This window comes from Apostichopus japonicus, chromosome 12 (genome assembly GCF_037975245.1).
Source record: "Apostichopus japonicus isolate 1M-3 chromosome 12, ASM3797524v1, whole genome shotgun sequence".
In the NCBI taxonomy this organism is placed as follows: Eukaryota; Metazoa; Echinodermata; class Holothuroidea; order Aspidochirotida; family Stichopodidae; genus Apostichopus; species Apostichopus japonicus.
This window is the reverse complement of record NC_092572.1, coordinates 2,738,820-2,759,337: the sequence shown is the minus strand read 5'-3', so window position 1 is coordinate 2,759,337 and position 20,518 is coordinate 2,738,820. Positions and strand designations below refer to the sequence as shown.

General features: G+C 35.3%; 1 protein-coding gene across 12 annotated transcripts in view; it reads left to right on the top strand.

Annotated features, from left to right (window-relative positions):
* The window catches only part of LOC139977136 (uncharacterized), a 40,050-nt gene that overhangs the window by 7,578 nt on the left and 11,954 nt on the right, over positions 1-20,518 (top strand). For 5 of the 12 annotated variants that reach the window (XR_011796441.1, XM_071986236.1, XM_071986234.1 and 2 more), the window contains 20 exons: positions 132-195; positions 866-1,198; positions 3,445-3,675; positions 4,231-4,476; positions 5,037-5,279; positions 5,665-5,805; positions 8,787-8,845; positions 9,544-9,574; positions 10,234-10,316; positions 10,786-10,828; positions 11,378-11,460; positions 11,933-11,975; positions 12,507-12,589; positions 13,062-13,104; positions 13,650-13,732; positions 14,201-14,243; positions 14,799-14,881; positions 15,362-15,404; positions 17,595-17,677; positions 18,196-18,238. Coding sequence is in view for 11 of the 12 variants with exons in the window: in XM_071986236.1 (XP_071842337.1) it covers positions 144-195; positions 866-1,198; positions 3,445-3,675; positions 4,231-4,476; positions 5,037-5,279; positions 5,665-5,805; positions 8,787-8,845; positions 9,544-9,574; positions 10,234-10,316; positions 10,786-10,828; positions 11,378-11,460; positions 11,933-11,975; positions 12,507-12,589; positions 13,062-13,104; positions 13,650-13,732; positions 14,201-14,243; positions 14,799-14,881; positions 15,362-15,404; positions 17,595-17,677; positions 18,196-18,238 (2,092 nt within the window). In the remaining variant the exon portion in view is untranslated. The remainder of the gene's footprint in view (positions 1-131; positions 196-865; positions 1,199-3,444; positions 3,676-4,230; positions 4,477-5,036; positions 5,280-5,664; positions 5,806-8,786; positions 8,846-9,543; positions 9,575-10,233; positions 10,317-10,785; positions 10,829-11,377; positions 11,461-11,932; positions 11,976-12,506; positions 12,590-13,061; positions 13,105-13,649; positions 13,733-14,200; positions 14,244-14,798; positions 14,882-15,361; positions 15,405-17,594; positions 17,678-18,195; positions 18,239-20,518) is intronic. The other 7 variants (XM_071986242.1, XM_071986238.1, XM_071986239.1 and 4 more) reach the window with 7 other exon arrangements.

The window sequence follows — 20,518 nt, the reverse complement described above, 5'->3', positions numbered from 1 at the left end:
GCAATAGCTTTTTGTATGTTACTGTATTTGGTACTCACAAGTGCCTGTCCTGCAGCCGAGATTGTGTAGCCAGGTTTCACACGATAATCTTGTGTAGAGTTTACTACAATGATTTTTATGTTTCATTTCAGGTTAACAAAAAAATGTTGAAACTGTATCTTGGAAAGGCACATGTGATATGCTGGATTGTCATAGGTGAGTGAGGTACCTCTTAATGCATAATTGTGAACAGTATACGTTCACTCAACTGCCTTAAACATTTATCTTTAGATCCAGGCCGGGGTACCGGTAGTAGTCCTTACAGGTATGTTTATAAATAGGACAGTTTGAGGCCTGACAGCAGTGCTTGAATGTTAGTGACTGTTTGATCATTCTTGGACACTGTGGCAGTCATATTTTATGATGTTGTGATAGTAATGTAGCTTTCATTATTGCCATGTTTGGGAACAACATGTTAAATGCAATCTCTGTCTGTGTGGTCGATATAATCGGATATTCGCTGGGTAGTTCTAGATCTGTTCGTGGATTTAAGATGTTTCATTTTGACCTGTTGCTGTGCTAACATGTTACAAAGAGAGAAAAGATCAAACTGTGTTGATCTAAGACTTTGTACGTGAACAATTTACAAAACTGTGTACTTTTCCTGCAATGTGCAAACATTACTATTCCAGTCTGTTCAGTTGTACAAAGCAAGCTGTCTGTGGTTTCAGACTGTAGGCATAGAAAGACAAAGCCATTGTAGATGTTCTAAAAACCAAGTATTTTAATTGAGATACAAACTATGTTGCATGTTAAATTATCTTATCAACATGCTAATGAGGTTATTAGTGTTGTTTAATGTTGTTCTTTTCTCTCCATCATGCAGGGTCACTTGTGCAGGCACAGGAGTTCAGTACTACAGTTGTTAAGGAAGGGGAAGATGCAATAATAGAATGTGGGTTACAGACTAAAGTTGAAGAAGGTTACCTGAGATGGGAAACCATGACTAATGGTAGCCCTGTAGACTTAGCATATGATATCAGAGATGGAAAGTCTAACTGCAATGACGGAATCATCAATTGCACTCTATACGCCAATGGTAGTATACAACTGGAGTCTGTTAGCAAAGAAGATGGTGCCAGATATTACCGCTGCCTTAGAGGAGATGATAATGGTTACGACTACTATTCTGATCACAGGCTCTCAGTTTTGTCAAAAGGTTTGTAGTACACTGGTTGTGAACTTTATACTGTATGCATTCCAAGGTAATACTGACAAACACATCTGCCTAATGTCTGGATAGCCTGAATCTTGTTTGAAAGCTTTGATAGGTTCTTGTCAATCTCATGATGAGGTATTTTCCTTCGTTTTGTAAAGAATTTGAGATGAATCTCATTCTCGATACAAGGATTTTGTAATGAGCAACAAATTTAGCTGTGCTTTGGTTATTTGCCTTATGGAGGCAAGTAACCTCTATGCAGTTGAGTTGGCGTTTGTGTGTGTGTGCGCGTGTGCGTGTGTGTGTATGTGATGGCATTACCTTGAAACACTCTATCTCAAGATGGGTAACCTCTGCAGTTCTCATATGTGACATATATCTTCCTCATAATTAGTACAATAACCATTTTGTTTTACGTGGCTGTCAAAAACCATTTGGGGTCAGCAGTTCTAAGGCAACATGGGAAAATCTCAAAAGTTCTGTATTTCTAGAACCTGAACAACAAAGGAGGTCATATACTGTATGCATGGTAGAATAAGTAGCCATATGTAGTGTGAAGATTTACACAATTTTCTGTATTTCATAGTTCATGTAAGGTCACCAGGGGTCAAAACTTGAATTTGTAAACACAATATCTCAAGTTCAAAAAACTCTCTGTAGTATATAAGACATGTGGCTTCCCCATAATTATTAAAGAACCCTATTGTTTTGGTGGAGGCCAAAGGCTATTTTGGGTCAGCAGAAGGCAAAACATGAACATTTCAAAAATGGTGCATTTCAGTACGTGAACATCAAAGGAACTGATGTTTGTATGATAGAAAAGCCTTATGTAATGTGAAGTTTTTACACAATTTCGGTGAAGGTAAGAGTTCATTTAAGGTCACCAGGGGTCAGAACTTGAAATCCTTGTAAACATGATAACTCCAAATAGGAAAGTTTACTGGGTCTCATAATTTGCATGTGGCACCCCTATAATGAGTACACAAAATTGTTTTTGCTGATTAAAGGTCATTTGGGGCCATCACAGGCCACACTCTATAAAACCTTATTAATATAAGAGAAGATTTTCCTCTGGTTTTTTAATTAATGGATTTCCTTCCATTTCAGTGAAACAGAGAACAATGTGTGAAAATACATGAAGCACAATATCTTGAGAAAGAAACCTTCAGATATTAGACAGTTTCTAAAATATGCTACTATAACTGCAGCATAGAAACTTCAACACATTTTTGAGGTCATAATAATGTGTATTTATGGGTGATAGCAGTTTACAATAACTTGCCCATTGGATGTGCTTTATCAGTTGATACTTTCAAATTAATTATGATGCATTTTGCCTGGATTATCTGCTCTCTGGATATAAGACTAATGATCTTGTTGAGGAATTGTCCAAGTGAGCAAATGGGGCCAAGGTCATCAAACAGAAGTAAGCCAAACTCTTTGAAAAGTTTCTTTTCCAAAGGAATAGAGTGAAAGTTTCTGACAAGCATCCCTATACTTATCAAGATGGTATTAAAGTTAAGACCAACAATATTTAATATTGAGTTGGTTATTATCTTTCACACACAGATAATATAGACTGGTTTTCTTTGATGGTTTATCAAGTATGTTCCATGATAGATCTTTAGTGTAAAGTCACTTGCAGATGTCAATGTAGTTACAACATTGCTAATGTTCTAGTAAGTAGAATTCAATGGTCCTTTCATGTCGGATAAACAGAGAATAATCTGTGGAAACCTTGTAATCTCTTGATATCTTAAGAAGGGATCCCAACTTTTAGATATTAGATACCTAAAAGATGCATCTGGTGACACATCAAAGCCTCAGTACATTATTGCATTGCTGACTTTCTGTTATTAATGGAAGTGAACTGTATATGATTTAGCTGAGCATCATCTTAAAACTAGAGTATCTCAGAGAAAGCTTTCCTCACTTGCCTCTCTCCACCCAGCTGTTAAATGGGTACCTGTGAGGTAACTTGTCATCGGGTGCAGTATATCACTGCAGCTGACTGGAGGGATTGTCTCTGGGACAGGTTATCATTGACCAGGGGTAATATAACGTCTAGAAAGCGCTTTGAGACCTACGCTATCAAGTGCTATGAAAAATCAAATATTATTATTATTAAAGCTTTGTGCCTTTAATATGCCACATGTAGATGTTGCTTATAGTTAGAAGCATAACTGGGCAGATGTACAAGGTGAACACATCATGATATACTTTGGTTTTCTTTCCTCGCTCTGTAGAATCTCCATCAATTTCACAATCACCTACCTCAGCGATAGCTTTCAAAGCAAGTAGGAAGGGCATCGTTCATAGCTATGGAGAACAGGTCTGTGAAGATGATGTGGATGGGAACCTCCCAGTAGTCTGCTATCCACCGTCTGGTATAATTGTAGACAGAGAATATGAGACTATTCAGTGTAATTGTACTGACTCAGATGGGCTGATGGACAGTGTGACATTTCCTGTAACAAGTTAGTACTTTATTGGTAGTGTTTTCAATGTAGATACTGAAATGCTAAATCCTTTGTAAAGATGTAATATTTGTAGACTTGTAGTACAATAGCCTGAGTATGAGTATCAGTAGAAAATCCCTTGAAGTATAACAACAGTAATGTTTGTCGTACTGGATATTAGACTATTTTGATCTTGTTGGAATATTGTCAAAGTGAGCAAATGAGGCCAAGGTCATTTCAGTTCCAAACAGAAGTAAGCTAAAATTTTTGAAAAAGTACTTTTCTAAAAGAAATAGGGTTAAAGTTTCTGACAATCTTACCTAGTTAGCTAGATTGCAAGATATGACAAACAACAGTATCTAACATTGCGTTTTCATGGCATGAGTATGAGTGCAAGGCTTGAAGTCTAATTAGGAGTTTGGAGGTAATCTTTGATTTGTATCTCTACCTAACTTCCAAAAGTGGCAAATATGAGTATATCAGGTAACTATGCAATATATATAGACATATATTTATAGTGAAGTATATATCAAGTATAATAATACTTCCATTCTTGCTTTCTTGTTGCTTTAGAGCAAATGTCTTCATCTCCATCAATTGAAACACCTCACAGAGAGTCAGTTAGTTCCTATAACATTGGTAAGAAGGGTGTGCTACATGGCTACAATGCTCCAGTCTGTGAAGATGATGTGGATGGGAACCTCCCAGTAGTCTGCTATCCACCGTCTGGTGTAATTGTAGAGAGAGGATATGAGACTATTCAGTGTAATTGTACTGACTCAGATGGGCTGATGGACAATGTGACATTTCCAGTATCAAGTTAGTATTTTTTTGATAGTGTTTCCAATGTAGAAACTGCTATCGATAAAATCCTTTATAAAGATGTTATTCTTATAGACTTGTAGTAAAATAGATTAAGTATGAGTATCAGTAGAATATCCCTTGAAGTATTACAACAGTGATGTTTGTCTTACTGGATTTTATACTATTTTGATCTTGTTGGAATATTGTCAAAGTGAGCAAATGAGGCCAAGGTCATTTCAGTTCCAAACAGAAGTAAGCTAAAATCTTTGAAAAGTTACTTTTCCAAAAGGAATAGGATGAACGTTTCTGAAAATCTTTCCTAGTTAGCAAGATGGAAAGTTATGACAAACAATAGTATCTAACATTGCAATTTAAAAGCATGAGTATGACTGCAAGGCTCAAAGTATAAATAGGAGTTTGGAGGTAATCTTTGATTTGTATTTATACTTAAGTTCCAAAAGAGGCAAATATGAGTATATCAGGTGACTATCAATATATATATATAAACATATATTTATAGTGAAGTATATCTGAAGTATAAGAATACTTCCATTCTTGCTTTCTTGTTGCTTTAGGGCAAATGTCTTCTCCCCCAATTGAAACACCTCACAGAGAGTCAGTAAGTTCCTATGACATGGGCAAGAAGGGTGTGCTACATGGCTACAATGCTCCAGTCTGTGAAGATGATGTGGATGGGAACCTCCCAGTAGTCTGCTATCCACCGTCTGGTATAATTGTAGACAGAGAATATGAAACTATTCAGTGTAACTGTACTGACTCAGATGGGCTGATGGACAGTGTGACATTTCCTGTAACAAGTAAGTAATTTATAAAAGTGTTTATAATTTAGAGAACCTGGTATGTTAAATATTCTAGATTGTTTGATCAGAAGTCCTCTTTGCTTTCAATCCCCACTCCTTACTTTTTCACAAGGTAATCCCTTTCAAATGGCATGCATTATCCACCTCTTAAAATTCTGATTAAGTTTGTTACACTTGCAGATGTTGGTACAGTTATAACAGCCACAATTGATCCAGCCACATTGAAGAAGTAACCAGTTTTTTGTCACCTAAAATGTATACTTAATGAAAATATTAAAAAGTAAGCTTATCTCCCTTCTTACTGTTTTGGTGTCTGAAACCGACAGCTACACTATTTATGTTCTTTTGCCACAAAATGAGATACATTTTTTCATATTCACAGGTGTAACTCATTGGGTGCATCCTGGTTGGAAGAAGGCTTTCATTAGTATTTTGGTTATTTCAATACCAATAATTTTGGTACTAATATTGATTTGCTGTTACCTGTATTTGAAGCGCAAAAAGTCGAAAGCATACCATACAGGTAAGTGATTGATTAATTGACACTAATTAATATTAGTTTGAGTACAAGCATCTGAAAAAAGTCAAAAACAAACTGTGGACATGTATGTAAGTGATCAATTGACAATAATTATTTTTGAGTAGGTTTTAACGTTTAAATGTAAGTTACTGTATGCTTGCAACATGCTCTCAAACTCTAACAAATTTCTAAACACTAAATCTCAAGAATTGAATGTTGGATGTATCTCATATTTAACGTTTGGATGCTCTGTGCCACATTGATGAACCTTAATGATGTTGAATGAGGTCAAAAGTCATTCTAGGTCTGTATAGGTCAGTCTGCCAACCTTGTTAACATTATATCTGAAGAAGAAACCTAAAATGTATCTCATTTGTAATATGTGGATTCCCCATGTCATGTAGATGAACTCTTTTGCTATTAACGAAAGTCAAAAGTCATTCTCAGGCAATTCCAACTGTTTTATCAAAACTAGCTGCTGATGTTCAAAACACGATATCAGTTCGTCAAATAAAGAAAGACAGTGCTATTAACCTAATATGAAATAATATTCCACCGCATCTCACCACACTCACATCAAGTGATTAATGTGCCATAGGAATTCTAAGAAATTACAATTTATTTTTACAATCCATAGCACCCTAATTAGCCAGTTGTTAATGTCAACAATTACTGAAGATAATGGAAAGTAGGCAAGGAAGGGAAAGTTGTGCTTTGAAACTCTAGGCTAAATTATTATTGATGTTTGTGTTCCAAGACACTTTTCGCAGGATATTAAAAATCTGTTTCAAATTACATTGGCTACTGACTACCAAAATGTTAACAAGGTGTATTTGATGGAGAATTATGTTGTTAATATGCTCACCCTCTGGAAGGAATTGGTTGTGTGGGGGCAAGAAGAACTAATATAAACAAGGGATACTTGATGGAGAATTATGTTGTTAATATGCTCCCCCTCTGGAAGGAATTTTTGGGTGGGGGCTAGAAGAACTAATGATAACAAGGGATACTTGATGGAGAATTATGTTGTAAATATGCTCACCATCAGGAAGGAATTGGTTGGATTTGGGCAAGAAGAACTCAACATTGTTGCAACTAGAAAACCTGTCTCTCAATATTGTGACACTATGTGATCTACACTGATATCACACTCAACAATTTCCTTTTCATTACACTGTGAATTCTAATTGGGCATACTACTAATTCTCGCATCAATTATTAACCTAGCAATAGTAACCTCATTTGACTAACAAGTAAGATAAGAATAAGGTAAGATAAGATAATTAAAACCTTATTGATCCCAAAGGGAAATTCAGGCACTTGCTCATAAAACAGTGAAAATGTTACAAAAATAGATGTGTATATTGTACAATAAGACAGTTAGAATAATTAGAAAAAGTCAATATATGAAAGTCAACGTAACAAAACCTCATTGAAAAGCTTAATTGCACAGGGTATGAAAGAATCTCTGTATCTATTGGTTTTGAGACACTGAAGTCTCAACCTGCCACTGCCTTTGGACATCTGACTATTATGAAGTAGCTCATAGAGAGGGTGTGTATGGTCCTTCCATACCGCGTCCAGTTTGGACCGAGTCAATGGAAGGCAAGGGTTCCCCGACTACTCTCTCCGCTTTCTTAATGATGCTGTTAATACGATCTTTTTCATGTTTGTTTACATTCCCACCCCAGCAAATCAAGCAATAACGTCAAACCCCGCTAATGGTACAATTATAAAACATTTCAAGGATGTCATGATGAAGATCAAAATTTGACATCTAACGGTGGCAGTACAATCTAGAATTCAACTTTTTAACCAATATATCAATATGATCTCCCCATGCCAAGTGATCATACAGCACTACCCCAAGATACTTATATGACATAACACGATCAACTACACTTCCTTTGACAACAACAGGGGGTGGAGGATTAGTATTGTGACAAAAATCAATAATCATTTATTTGGTCTTAGCAACATTTAATTGGAGGAAGTTAAGATCACAGTAGTTCACAAAAGACTGAATTTGACGTAAGTAAGCTTCATCACTATTACCATAAGCCAATCATGGCAGTACGTATCGTCAACAAACTTGATGAGTAGGCAGAAGTAACAAGTCCTATACATAGACTTCATACTCGGAAGATCTATACTTATAACTGCTGTAGATGTGATTTACCTAATACTATACTGTAGGCATTACAGACTGTGTCTAGTGTAAAGTAACAATACTTCTAAAATAGGCAGAACTAACAAGTCCTACATAGACTTGAATAGCCATTAAAATGTGAAAATCCCTGACTGGACTGTGAATTTCTGTTTATAACCAAGATTCTTAAAAGTAAACAATATATCAAGATTTCCCTTAAGAAAGAGCATCCTGTACAATGTGAATAATGAGAAGGCTAAGCTCAACACATGAATGTATTCTAAGCTGTTTGGTGATATTGTTATTGATAAGTGTCTGCATTGTTTGGGTCAGTGATAATGGCTGAAATTGATTCTCTTTTAAAGCAGACACTGAGAATTTACTTTTAACTACAGCAATTTGGCTATTACCAATGAAATCCAAGTTCATATTATGTTACAAGCCATAGTTTAAACTACAGTAGCTATAAGTTTGTTATAGTCCCCAGTACTCTGTACAAAATCTGGTGCTTCATGAATAGCAGTATTATAACAAGACTGCAGTAGCGCATGAATTCATGTGATATCTTAGTTTTATATTAGAATTGTTGGCTCAATTAGATACCAGTAATGAAAGGGAGCCAGTGTAGATGGTTTGTGCTTATTTGTAGTAAAATTAATAAATAATAAATTATTAATAATTAATAAATAGTATTCTAATTTCATTAGCTGGAGGCAAAGTAATTATACTTAAGACTTGATCGGCTATTTGAATAAGTAGTAAGGAGGTTGGTGTAGCGTTACTTAATACCATTTAGAAATTTCATTCTGCAATCATGTTTTCTTTAAACACACAGCTGCAAAACCCGAAGAAATGACACTTATTGGCACAAAAGACAAGCAGATTTCTGATCTGGTCAGTATTTAAGAAAAACTGTAATCAGAGCTAGATAAATGCTCTCACTTCTCTCAAGTGGAAAACAAATTAAACTTTAAAACAGCATGCATCGACTATTTTCCTTCGAACAGCCAAGAAGACTTCAAATAAAATTTCTGCAGTCTGTCCAAAGGGTTTTGGTTCATTGACAATGGTAACATTAGCAATATTTTAATGTGTGTGTCTCTCATGAAGGGAATTAGTATTTTCATCTGAGGTACAGTATGCAGAATAGTGCTCCATGTTAAGCACTAGAAGTAGTTTGTTTGTGGAGGTTGATGGGCATTTAGGTCAGTAAAGAATGTAAACAGAGTATCTAAAGGAAGGCAACTTGAACAGGACTCATAGTGGGTATGTGGATGCATCCCAGTGGAATTAATGTCATTGCTTGTGGTGGTAGTTAATAAAGATCATTTTAGATCTAAAGTGTAAAACCTTGTAAACTTTTTTATCTACCTAATATGTGTACTAGAGGTGGCATAATACAGACTACTTTCTTAGGTATACGGCATTTAATGAGACTGATTTTGGTAATGGCATTATTTATTCCATGTGGTTTGTCATGCTATGTTTAAAACAGCATGGAAATAGCTTCTTAACTAAAATGATCTTATTGTTATTTTGATTTTTAGCACTCTATGAATTTAATATTCAAATTATTTTTCTCCCATGTTTAGGAGGAAAAAATTGCTACACTGGAGGCAACATGTAAGTCATTTGTTTATAAATCTGAGATTACAGGGTACTGTAGTTGACAGTGTCATCAAGAAACTGAAAAATGACATGTAATTTTAACACCTAGCTGGTACACCAAAAACATTGATATTCAGAAGATGTATACTAAGAACTGCTGTAGATGTGACTTACCAAATTGGCATTACAGACTGTTTCTAGTGTAAAGTAACAATACTTCTAAAGTAGGCAGAACTAACAAGTCCTACATAGACTTGAATAACCGTTAAAATGTGAAAATCCCTTTCTGGACTGTGAATTTCTGTTTATAACCAAGAAGATGCTAAGAAAAGGGTGAGAAGCATCCACAAATATAATCAAGGTGAATTGTTTCTAAAAAAGTAAACAGTTTATCAACTTTTCTGTTAAGATAGAGCATCCTGTACAGTGTGAATAATGAGAAGGCTAAGCTCAATAAATGAATGTATTCTAAGCTGTTTGGTGATATTGTTATTGATAAGTGTCTGCATTGTTTGGGTCAGTGATAAGAGCTGAATTTGATTCTCTTTTAATGCAGACACAGAGAATGTACTTCCAACTACAGCAATTGGTATATCATGCTCGCTATACTCATTTAAAATAAAGAAGCTATATGCTACACTGAGTCGGTTGTACATTTCTATTTCTTTCAACAGTAAATAACAGGCAAACAGAATTGACACAAAGAAATGAAGAAGTGAGTTCTCTTACAGTTCAATTGGAGCAGAAGGAGAAACAGGTATGAATTAAAGCTTTATACATTAAATTCCTCACACTTGAAGTTGCAGTGAATTGTGATCATGGGTTGAGGGTGATTCCAATTGAAATTTTCTTTGAGGATTTGCCTTTTTTCAGTACATGTAAATTGTCTTCATGCTGTAAGATTAAAGTGGTTTCTATCAATATTTAAAACATGAGTGCCCTACCATATCTGCTTGCTTGTTGTCGATTTTAGGAGGAGGCTTGAGGAGGCTGATCATATAGAGAGCATCTTGCAAGATACAAAATAACAGTACAATGTGAGCTGTGTTGGGCTTCACCTCTACAGACACAGCCTTGTGATGTTTTTTATCATTTGATATGAAAAGTATTGTTAAACACACACTAGAAGCAGTGTTAATGAACTGTGTTGTTAACTATAAATGTCATAATACAATTGATGGCTTTAATGAATCTTTTGTTTGATGATTCTTTTATTTCACCGGTAGGAGACAGAAATGAAGAATAAACTAGAAGAGCAAAACCAGAAAAGTAAGATTTTATGAGTAACTTAGGCCATATAGACCCATTGTTGTACTAGTGTAATCAGCTATGTTACTTGCTATCTCATACATTGGTAATCTTATTATCAGGCTATTATAAGCAAAGTAGAATAGCTTTTGTACTACCATGAGTTGTATAGACTGTTTGTTCACATCACTGCTTGTTGAAAGTTCAGTCTAATACTATATTCCTAATGCTAGATGTGCTTGCTCATGGCCATTACATGTCAGATGAAATATTCTCAGTCCCATCTCCATATATCAAGTTTCTGTTAAGAAAGAGCTTCCTATACAGTGTGAATAAATAGAAGGCTAAGCTCAACAGATGAATGTATTTTAGGCTGTTTGGTGATATTGTTATTGATAAGCATCTGCATTGTTTGGGTCAGTGAAAATGGCTAAATGTAATTCTCTTTTAAAGCAGACACAGATAATGTACTGCCAACTACAGCAATTTGTAGTTATTGCTTGCTATACTCATTTAGAATAAAGAAGCAATATGATACAGTTGCTTGTACATTTCTATTTCTTTCAACAGTAAATACCATTCAAACAGAATTGACAGAAAGAGAGAGAGAAGTGAGTAATCTTAAAGAACAACTGGAGCAGAAGGAGACACAGGTGTGTATTAAACTTTAATCATTAAATTACACAAACTTGAAGTTGCCAGTGAATTGTGATCATGTGTTGAGGGTGATTCCAATTGAAATGTTATTTGAGGATTTCCCTTCTTTCAGTACAAGAAAATTGTCTTCATGCTGTAAGATAAAAGTGGATTCTATTAATATTTGAAACATGAGTACCCTACCATATCAGATTGCTTGTTGTCGTTCTTAGCAGGAGGAGGCTTGAGGAGGCTGATCATTTAGTGAGCATCTTGCAAGATACAAAATAACAGTACAATGTGAGCTGTGTTGGGCTTCATCTCTACAGACACAGCCTTGTGATGTTTTTTATCATTTGATATGAAAAGTATTGTTTAGCACAACCTAGAAGCAGTGTTAATGAACTGTGTTGTTAATTATAAATGTCAAAATACAATTGATGGCTTAAATGAATCTTTTTTTTGATGATTCTTTTTCTTCACCCTTAGGAGACAGAAATGAAGAATAAACTAGAAGAGCAAAACCAGAAAAGTAAGATGTTATGCGTAACTTGTTGTACTAGTGTAATCAGCTATGTTACTTGCTATCTCATACATTGGTAAGCTTATTATCAGGCTATTATAAGCAAAGTAGAATAGCTTTTGTACTACCATGAGTTGTATAGACTGTTTGTTCACATCACTGCTTGTTGAAAGTTCAATCTAATACTATATTCCTAATGCTAGATGTGCTTGCTCATGGCCATTACATGTCAGATGAAATCTTCTCAGTCCCATCTCCATATATCAATTTTCTGTTAAGAAAGAGCTTCCTGTACAGTGTGAATAATGAGAAGGCTAAGCTCAACACATGAATGTATTCTAAGCTGTTTGGTGATATCGTTATTGATAAGTGTCTGCATTGTTTGGGTCAATGATCATGGCTGAATTTGATTCTCTTCTAAAGCAGACACAGATAATGTACTTCCAACTACAGTAATTTGTAGTTATTGCTTGCTATACTCATTTAGAATAAAGAAGCAATATGATACAGTTGGTTGTACATTTCTATTTCTTTCAACAGTAAATACCATTCAAACAGAATTGACAGAAAGAGAGAGAGAAGTGAGTAATCTTAAAGAACAACTGGAGCAGAAGGACACACAGGTGTGTATTAAACTTTAATCATTAAATTACACAAACTTGAAGTTGCAGTGAATTGTGATCATTGGTTGAGGGTGTTTCCAATAGAAATGTTATTTGAGGATTTGCCTTCTTTCAGTACAAGAAAATTGTCTTCATGCTGTCAGATTAAAGTGGATTCTATCAATATTTGAAACATGAGTGCCCTACCATATCTGATTGCTTGTTGTCGTTCTTAGGAGGAGGAGGCTTGAGGAGGCTGATCATTTAGTGAGCATCTTGCAAGATACAAAATAACAGTACAATGTGAGCTGTGTTGGGCTTCACCTCTGCAGACACATTCTTGTGATGTTTTTTCATCAATTGATATGAAAAGTATTGTTTAACACACACTAGAAGCAGTGTTAATGAACTGTGTTGTTAACTATAAATGTCATAATACAATTGATGGCTTAAAAGAATCTTTTGTTTGATGATTCTTTTACTTCACCCTTAGGAGACCGAAATGAAGAATAAACTAGCAGAGCAAAACGAGAAAAGTAAGATTTTATGAGTAAGTTAGGGCATATAGACCCATTGTTGTACTAGTGTAATCAGCTATGTTACTTGCTATCTCATACATTGGTAATCTTATTATCAGGCTATTATAAGCAATGTAAAATAGCTTTTGTACTACCATGAGTTGTATAGACTGTTTGTTCACATCACTGCTTGTTGAAAGTTCAATCTAATACTATATTCCTAATGCTAGATGTGCTTGCTCATGGCCATTACATGTCAGATGAAATCTTCTCAGTCCCATCTCCATATATCAATTTTCTGTTAAGAAAGAGCTTCCTATACAGTGTGAATAAAGAGAAGGCTAAGCTCAACACATGTATTCTAAGCTGTTTGGTGATATCGTTATTGATAAGTGTCTGCATTGTTTGGGTCAATGATCATGGCTGAATTTGATTCTCTTCTAAAGCAGACACAGATAATGTACTTCCAACTACAGCAATTTGTAGTTATTGCTTGCTATACTCATTTAGAATAAAGAAGCAATATGATACAGTTGGTTGTACATTTCTATTTCTTTCAACAGTAAATACCATTCAAACAGAATTGACAGAAAGAGAGAGAGAAGTGAGTAATCTTAAAGAACAACTGGAGCAGAAGGACACACAGGTGTGTATTAAACTTTAATCATTAAATTCCACAAACTTGAAGTTGCCAGTGAATTGTGATCATGGGTTGAGGGTGATTCCAATAGAATTTTTCTTTGAAGATTTGCCTTCTTTCAGTACAAGTAAATTGGCTTCATGCTGTAATATTAAAGTGGTTTCCATCAATATTTAAAACATGAGTGCCCTACCATATCTGCTTGCTTGTTGTTGTTTTTTGGAGGAGGCTTGAGGAGGCTGATCATAAAGAGAGCATCTTGCAAGATACAAAATAACAGTACAATGTGAGCTGTGTTGGGCTTCATCTCTACAGACACATTCTTGTGATGTTTTTTCATCAATTGATATGAAAAGTATTGTTAAACACACTAGAAGCAGTGTTAATGAACTGTGTTGTTAATTATAAATGTCATAATACAATTGATGGCTTCAATGAATCTTTTGTTTGATGATTCTTTTACTTCACCTGTAGGAGACAGAAATGAAGAATAAACTAGAAGAGCAAAACGAGAATAGTAAGATTTTATGAGTAACTTAGGGCATATAGACCCATTGTTGTACTAGTGTTATCAGCGATGTTACTTGCTATCTCATACATTGGTAATCTTATTATCAGTCTATTATAAGCAATGTAAAATAGCTTTTGTACTATAAGGATTTGTATATAGACTGTGTGTTCACATCACTGCTTGTTGAAAGTTCAATCTAATACTATATTCCTAATTCTAGATGTGCTTGCTCATGGCCATTACATGTCAGATGAAATCTTCTCAGTCCCATCTCCATATATCAAGTTTCTGTTAAGAAAGAGCTTTCTATACAGTGTGAATATTGAGAATGCTAAGCTCAACACATGAATGTATTCTAAGCTGTTTGGTGATATTGTAATTGATAAGTGTCTGCATTGTTTGGGTCAGTGATAATGGCTGAATTTGATTCTCTTTTAAAGCAGACACAGATAATGTACTGCCAACTACAGCAATTGGTAGATAATGCTTGCTATACTCATTTAAGATAAAGAAGCAATATGCTACACTGATTTGGTTGTACATTTCTATTTCTTTCAACAGTTAATAACAGTCAAACAGAATTGACAGCAAGAGATGAAGAACTGAGTAATCTGAAAGAACAACTGGAGCAGAAGAAGACACAGGTGTGTATTAAACTTTAACCATTAAATTACACAAACTTGAAGTTGTCAGTGAATTGTGATCATGGGTTGAGGGTTGAGGGTGTTTCCAATAGACATTTTCTTTGAGTATTTGGCTTCTTTCAGTACAAGTAAATTGTCTTCATGCTGTAATATTAAAGTGGTTTCTATCAATATTTGAAACATGAATGCCCTACCATATCTGCTTGCTTGTTGTTGTTTTTAGGAGGAGGCTTGAGGAGTCTGATCATAAAGAGAGCATCTTGCAAGATACAAAATAACAGTACAATGTGAGCTGTGTTGGGCTTCACCTCTACAGACACAGCCTTGTGATGACTTTTCATCAATTGATATGAATGACAAGTATTGTTTAACACACATTAGAAGCAGTATTAATGAACTGTTTTGTTAATTATAATTGGCATAATACAATTGATGGCTTCAATGAATCTTTTTTTGATGATTCTTTTTCTTCACCCTTAGGAGACAGAAATGAAGAATAAACTAGAAGAGCAAAACGAGAAAAGTAAGGTTTTATGCGTAACTTAGGGCATATAGACCCATTGTCGTACTAGTGTAATCAGCTATGTTACTTGCTATCTCATGCATTGGTAATCTTATTATCAGGCTATGTAGACAATGTAGAATAGCTTTTGTACTACCATGAGTTGTTTATAGACTGTGTGTTCAAATCACTGATTGTTGAAAGTTCAGACTCATACCTTATTCCTATTATTGCTTGCTTGTATCTATCGTCACCAAGATGAAATCTTCTCAGTCCCATCACATTGATGAGCTTGGGGTTAATCAGCTGTCTAACATGCATTTATTGCAGGATAATGCACCAATGGGGTTATAGATCAAGCAATGCATAATGCCATGGGCTGAGTGCGTCCAGTGATAGTGTTATATGTACCCCACTCAATAAAAAATTATTCATCTCAGAGCAGGGCTCAAATTTAGTGGTTATCCGATAGTCCGAGACAACCAAAAATCATGTCTGACAACCTAAAACCCTTCTTAGGTTGTCAGACGGACGACTAGCTTATTTGCTGTAAGTGTTCAACACGTCCAACAAAGCTTGGGAAGTCTAATTCTTTAAAATCAGAATCTGCCCTAAAAAAGTTATTGCAGCATGTTGGTATTGCTTTCCATTCATATTAGAAACAATGTAAGAAATATATTATTCGGTACGTTTCGTAATGAGCGGAAAATCCTACACTTTTGCTGTATGCCTACCCCTTTACATCTGTACAGTTACACGAATGGTTATAAGTATCTTATACTTCGTACACTACAGACCCTGGCGGCTGCAACCACTCTTGCTTTCTACCTCGCTAGCTAGCTAGCTGGAGTACAACGTGTATACTGTGCATGTGGGCATACTGCATTCTCGCTTATGTTGCTGCAATGTACGCACTGTATACCCTGGGCTTACCATCTGTCTCTGGAATTTAGTGATCAGAAACGATTACGGAAATCAGTTTTCACTACCAGAGAATTCCCGCAACCCAACATGATTAATCATGAACAGTGTCATACACCACATAAAATGTCTATAACTCTACACTTCAGTTCTGTCCAAGATTTTTGCAAAGTCAATCTCCATAAGACCAGTCACTTAGAGTAAGACTTAAACCTCAGTGTGATAGACTAAGGCTAATGCCATAATATTAATGACATTAATGCCAATGAGGTTATTGTTGTTGCTCTCACCCTACGAGTAGTATATTTCAGACTGAATACCAGCTTTCTGGGAAATTCTGGTCCTCATTTGGTCAAGGTTTAAAGCTAGGGCTAATTGTCATACCATACTTAATCTGATTGGTTCACAGAAGGTTTGTGATTTGTTTACATTAATTAGCTTAGGCAGCTAGCCGGGATTGGGATTAAGCTTGCCAAGATACTTCTTTTTTTTAAAACTTATATTAATCTGCCGGTGAGTTTACCATGCATTATCCATAGGTTAGATGCTTGGTCAGCTGATGATGACAGACCAATCAGATTCAAGAGTTGTTAACAAGTACGAACGAATATGCAGCTCACAACCCATTTATACATATGTCAATTCATATTCTCAGAGACACATATTATCATCAGTGTTTGTTGGGTCTAGCTCATCAATGGTAGAACATGCATATCCAGTAATGAGATTAACAGAATGGTTGTAGTTGTAAGCAAAACTTCTAACCTTCCCTGCAGGCAATTGCTCATTTAAGCAAGATTTTCTAGTATTTTCCTGTCCTTAATCATGTTTTTCAAACAAAAACTGTGTCTTTGCATATTGAATTAGGTATGTTCTTAGCTTAAACATTGACAATGCATGTGGTTTTAACTGTTGTGATAGATGTACTTAGTTGTGGTAGGATCATTCCATGTATGGGATCCAGGATAATTGTACCACAGGCAGATACTCAAGAAGACTGAGTGACAAAAAGTTAAAAGTCCAAGTTAACAATTCATAGACGTAGCTGTTATTGTCGATGTTGTTAGTGTTTCAGAACTACTCAGTTCACTCAAAACTGCAATTTGCAAGGTAATTTTAGAGCAGCCTTCTCCATAAGCATCTCCATCATTCCCCTAGGAGTGTTTCTCCTTTACAGTTTAGTCGTACAGAATGTCTTTTATAACTGTGAAGTCATAGATGTTCTCAACTGCTAACTTCAACTGCTGATGCTTATGCAAGAGATATTCATATTTCATATTTGTTTACTAGTTAGTAAGATTGAGAAGGAACTGGCAGTGAAAGAGGCAGACAACAATGGCCTTGAAAAACGACTTGAGGACAGGCAGCAGCAGGTGGGTACAAGTTGATCAAGTACTGAATAATTCTAGGAATAATTTGAATGAACATGCTAAGGAATCATGGCCAGTGTTAACGTTCTCTATTGAGTTTTCTTTTGCTTGCTGTACTTCATACATCATGAAATCTGAGGATTTTGATGTTATGCTTAGATTAATCCTTAAAAGTGACAATATTTAAAAACAAATATGAATCATTGCTCTCTGTCTCAGTCTAGCTTGTAACAAAACGGTAAGGAATTCCATGACAGATATAACATTACAGATACATATGAAAGAAATAAACATCTTCATAAGCAAGATGTCAGATCCGAGAAATCTACAATAACTTGTCCTCTAAGAACAGCTATGAAGACAGCTACTGCAAGGTATCCACCCAAACCATTTCATTACGTAACACCTAATTCATTACACAGCAAGGATATTTATCAAATGTTTCTGTTGTAAATTTTAAATAGGATTTGGAATGGTGAAGTAACAAATAACAAATATATGTTATGTACATTTCTTTCTAGATATCTTCCCTTGAGAAAATACTTGCTGACGATCGAGCCTTTCGTAAGTATCAGTTTAAATTTTATCAAAACTCCTCAGGTACTTGAATACTGATGGGAAGACAAACCGTTGACTTTGAAGTCAGTATTCTGTGATGACGTTCAACAAAACTGAATAATTAAATATATAGATTTGTTTTATATATTGCTGAAAGGTTTGAGTCTCATTAATTTTTGTAATGAGAAATACTGTCAAAAATGAACTTTAACTTGAAACTTGTTGTTAGGCTATGAATGTTACTATAATAGGATAATATTTAATCTGCCATTGTAACAAGCTAGGGCAATGTTGCTAGATCCACATTGCATTAATAATCCACCATTGAATACTTTCTGGTGAGAGAATTTTGTCAAGATAACAAAAAATGTCCAGAGGGAGACAAGCACACTTCAATTTTCAACAGCACATTAACTATTCAGATAATTAGCCATGTAAATGGTTAGCAATCAAATAATTAATTGGTTAACTGTCAAAATTCTTATTGTGTGTCAAGTGTCTGGGGCTATAGGAAGTGGTGTAGCAAGGAGAGATGCAGCAGTCCATTAAATGAGTCTCAATTGCCAATCAAGGTTAGGCTTAGGTGAAAGTTGTTTTATTTGGTACCTCTTGACACTTGGATATGGCACCCTGTGGCTTTCTCTGTTGATGACAGTATTTCCTTTTAATTCCCATTAATAGTGGGTCTCATGAGAAAATTTTTGTTTTGTTAATATCCCAGCTTCAGTGGATGTTTGGCTTTGGTTGCTTGCCGTAGACAGGCAAGTAACCAATACAGTCAATTTGGTGTGTGTGATGGGGGACATCTAGGTGTCCCCCAATTGTTTTTTTTTCTTCTTAAGACCCCTAGGTGCGTATGTGTGATGTCCTATCTTGTAAACATGATATATCAAGATGGGTAACCTCTGCAGTTTTCATATTTAGCATATGGCTTCCCCATAATTAGTACAATAACCCTATTGTTTTGGGTGGAGGTCAAAGGTCATGTGGGGTCAGTAGAGGGCAAAATGCTGTATCTCCACGACCTAAACATCAAAGGAGCTCATGTATGCATGATAGCCTTATGTAGTGTAAAGTGATTGCAAAATTTGGTGTAGGTTGGAGTTCAATTAAGGTCATGAGAGGTCAAAACTCTAAATCCTTGTTTACCTGATATATCCAGATGGGAAACTATTGGCTCTCATATTTGCATATGGCTTCCCTATAAAAAGTGCAAGAACCCTTTTGTTTTGGATGGAAGTCATGGCATTTTGGGATAGCGGAGGTTATAATGTAAAAATCTCAAAACTGCTGTATCTCCAGAGCCTGAACAAAATAGAAGCTCATATATGCATGGTATGATATCTTAATGTAGTGTAAAGATTTTACACAATTTGGTGTAGGTCGAAGGTCATTTAATATGATTAGGTCAAGCTCTGAAAAACTGGTAAGCACAATATATCACGATTGGAAACTTCACAAAATCTCATATTTACATATTGCTTCCCTATAATGCATACAAGATTCCTAATGTTTTTGGTGGAGTTCATAGGTTACTTAAGGTCAGCCATTGCCACAATGTGAAAACTATATGTGTCTCTTAAAGAACAATTTTTACGATTCGCTAAATGTCTACATATTTTTAAGCAAGTCAAACATCATATGAAGTCAACAGAGATGAAAACTTGAAAACATTGTAAACATGATATCTCAAAAGGAAATATTGACAGTTGCATGTTACCCCAAAGTTATAAGGGTTCACAGTGTTAAGTAGTTTTGGATTCTTTTGGAAATTCATCTTCAAAATGTTTGCTGCACCTAATGTTGATCAGTGTTGGCAACTTTTATCACTTCGTAGTGAGGAAAATATACATAAAAGGTCATTCAATGTTTCCTTAAAATTACTCAAACTTTCTTCTGACTTAGGGACGTCCTCAGATAATGATAAGATAATGATCAGTCTAGGTTTTGGCACTCCATTATGTGAAAGGACACAGTGTATAGTTAATCACATGCATATGAAATCTAGGCTCAATTGTACTTGCAAATAAGCTACTTTCAGTACTGTTGCAAACCATACTTTTAGCAGTATTTCCTTCTCACCATACCCTGTCACTGTACAAGATGTCTAACCAAGAGGTTAAAGATTTTCTGCAAAGTACCATTAAAAGGTGATTTTCTTCTGACCATGAAATGCAGGCAGTAAGCTGAAGTCACTTTATAAATGTGCATCTCTTGACCTTAGCAGGTCAACTATTATCTGATCATCAATCGATGTAGTGATGGCAGACCTCATATGTTAGCCAA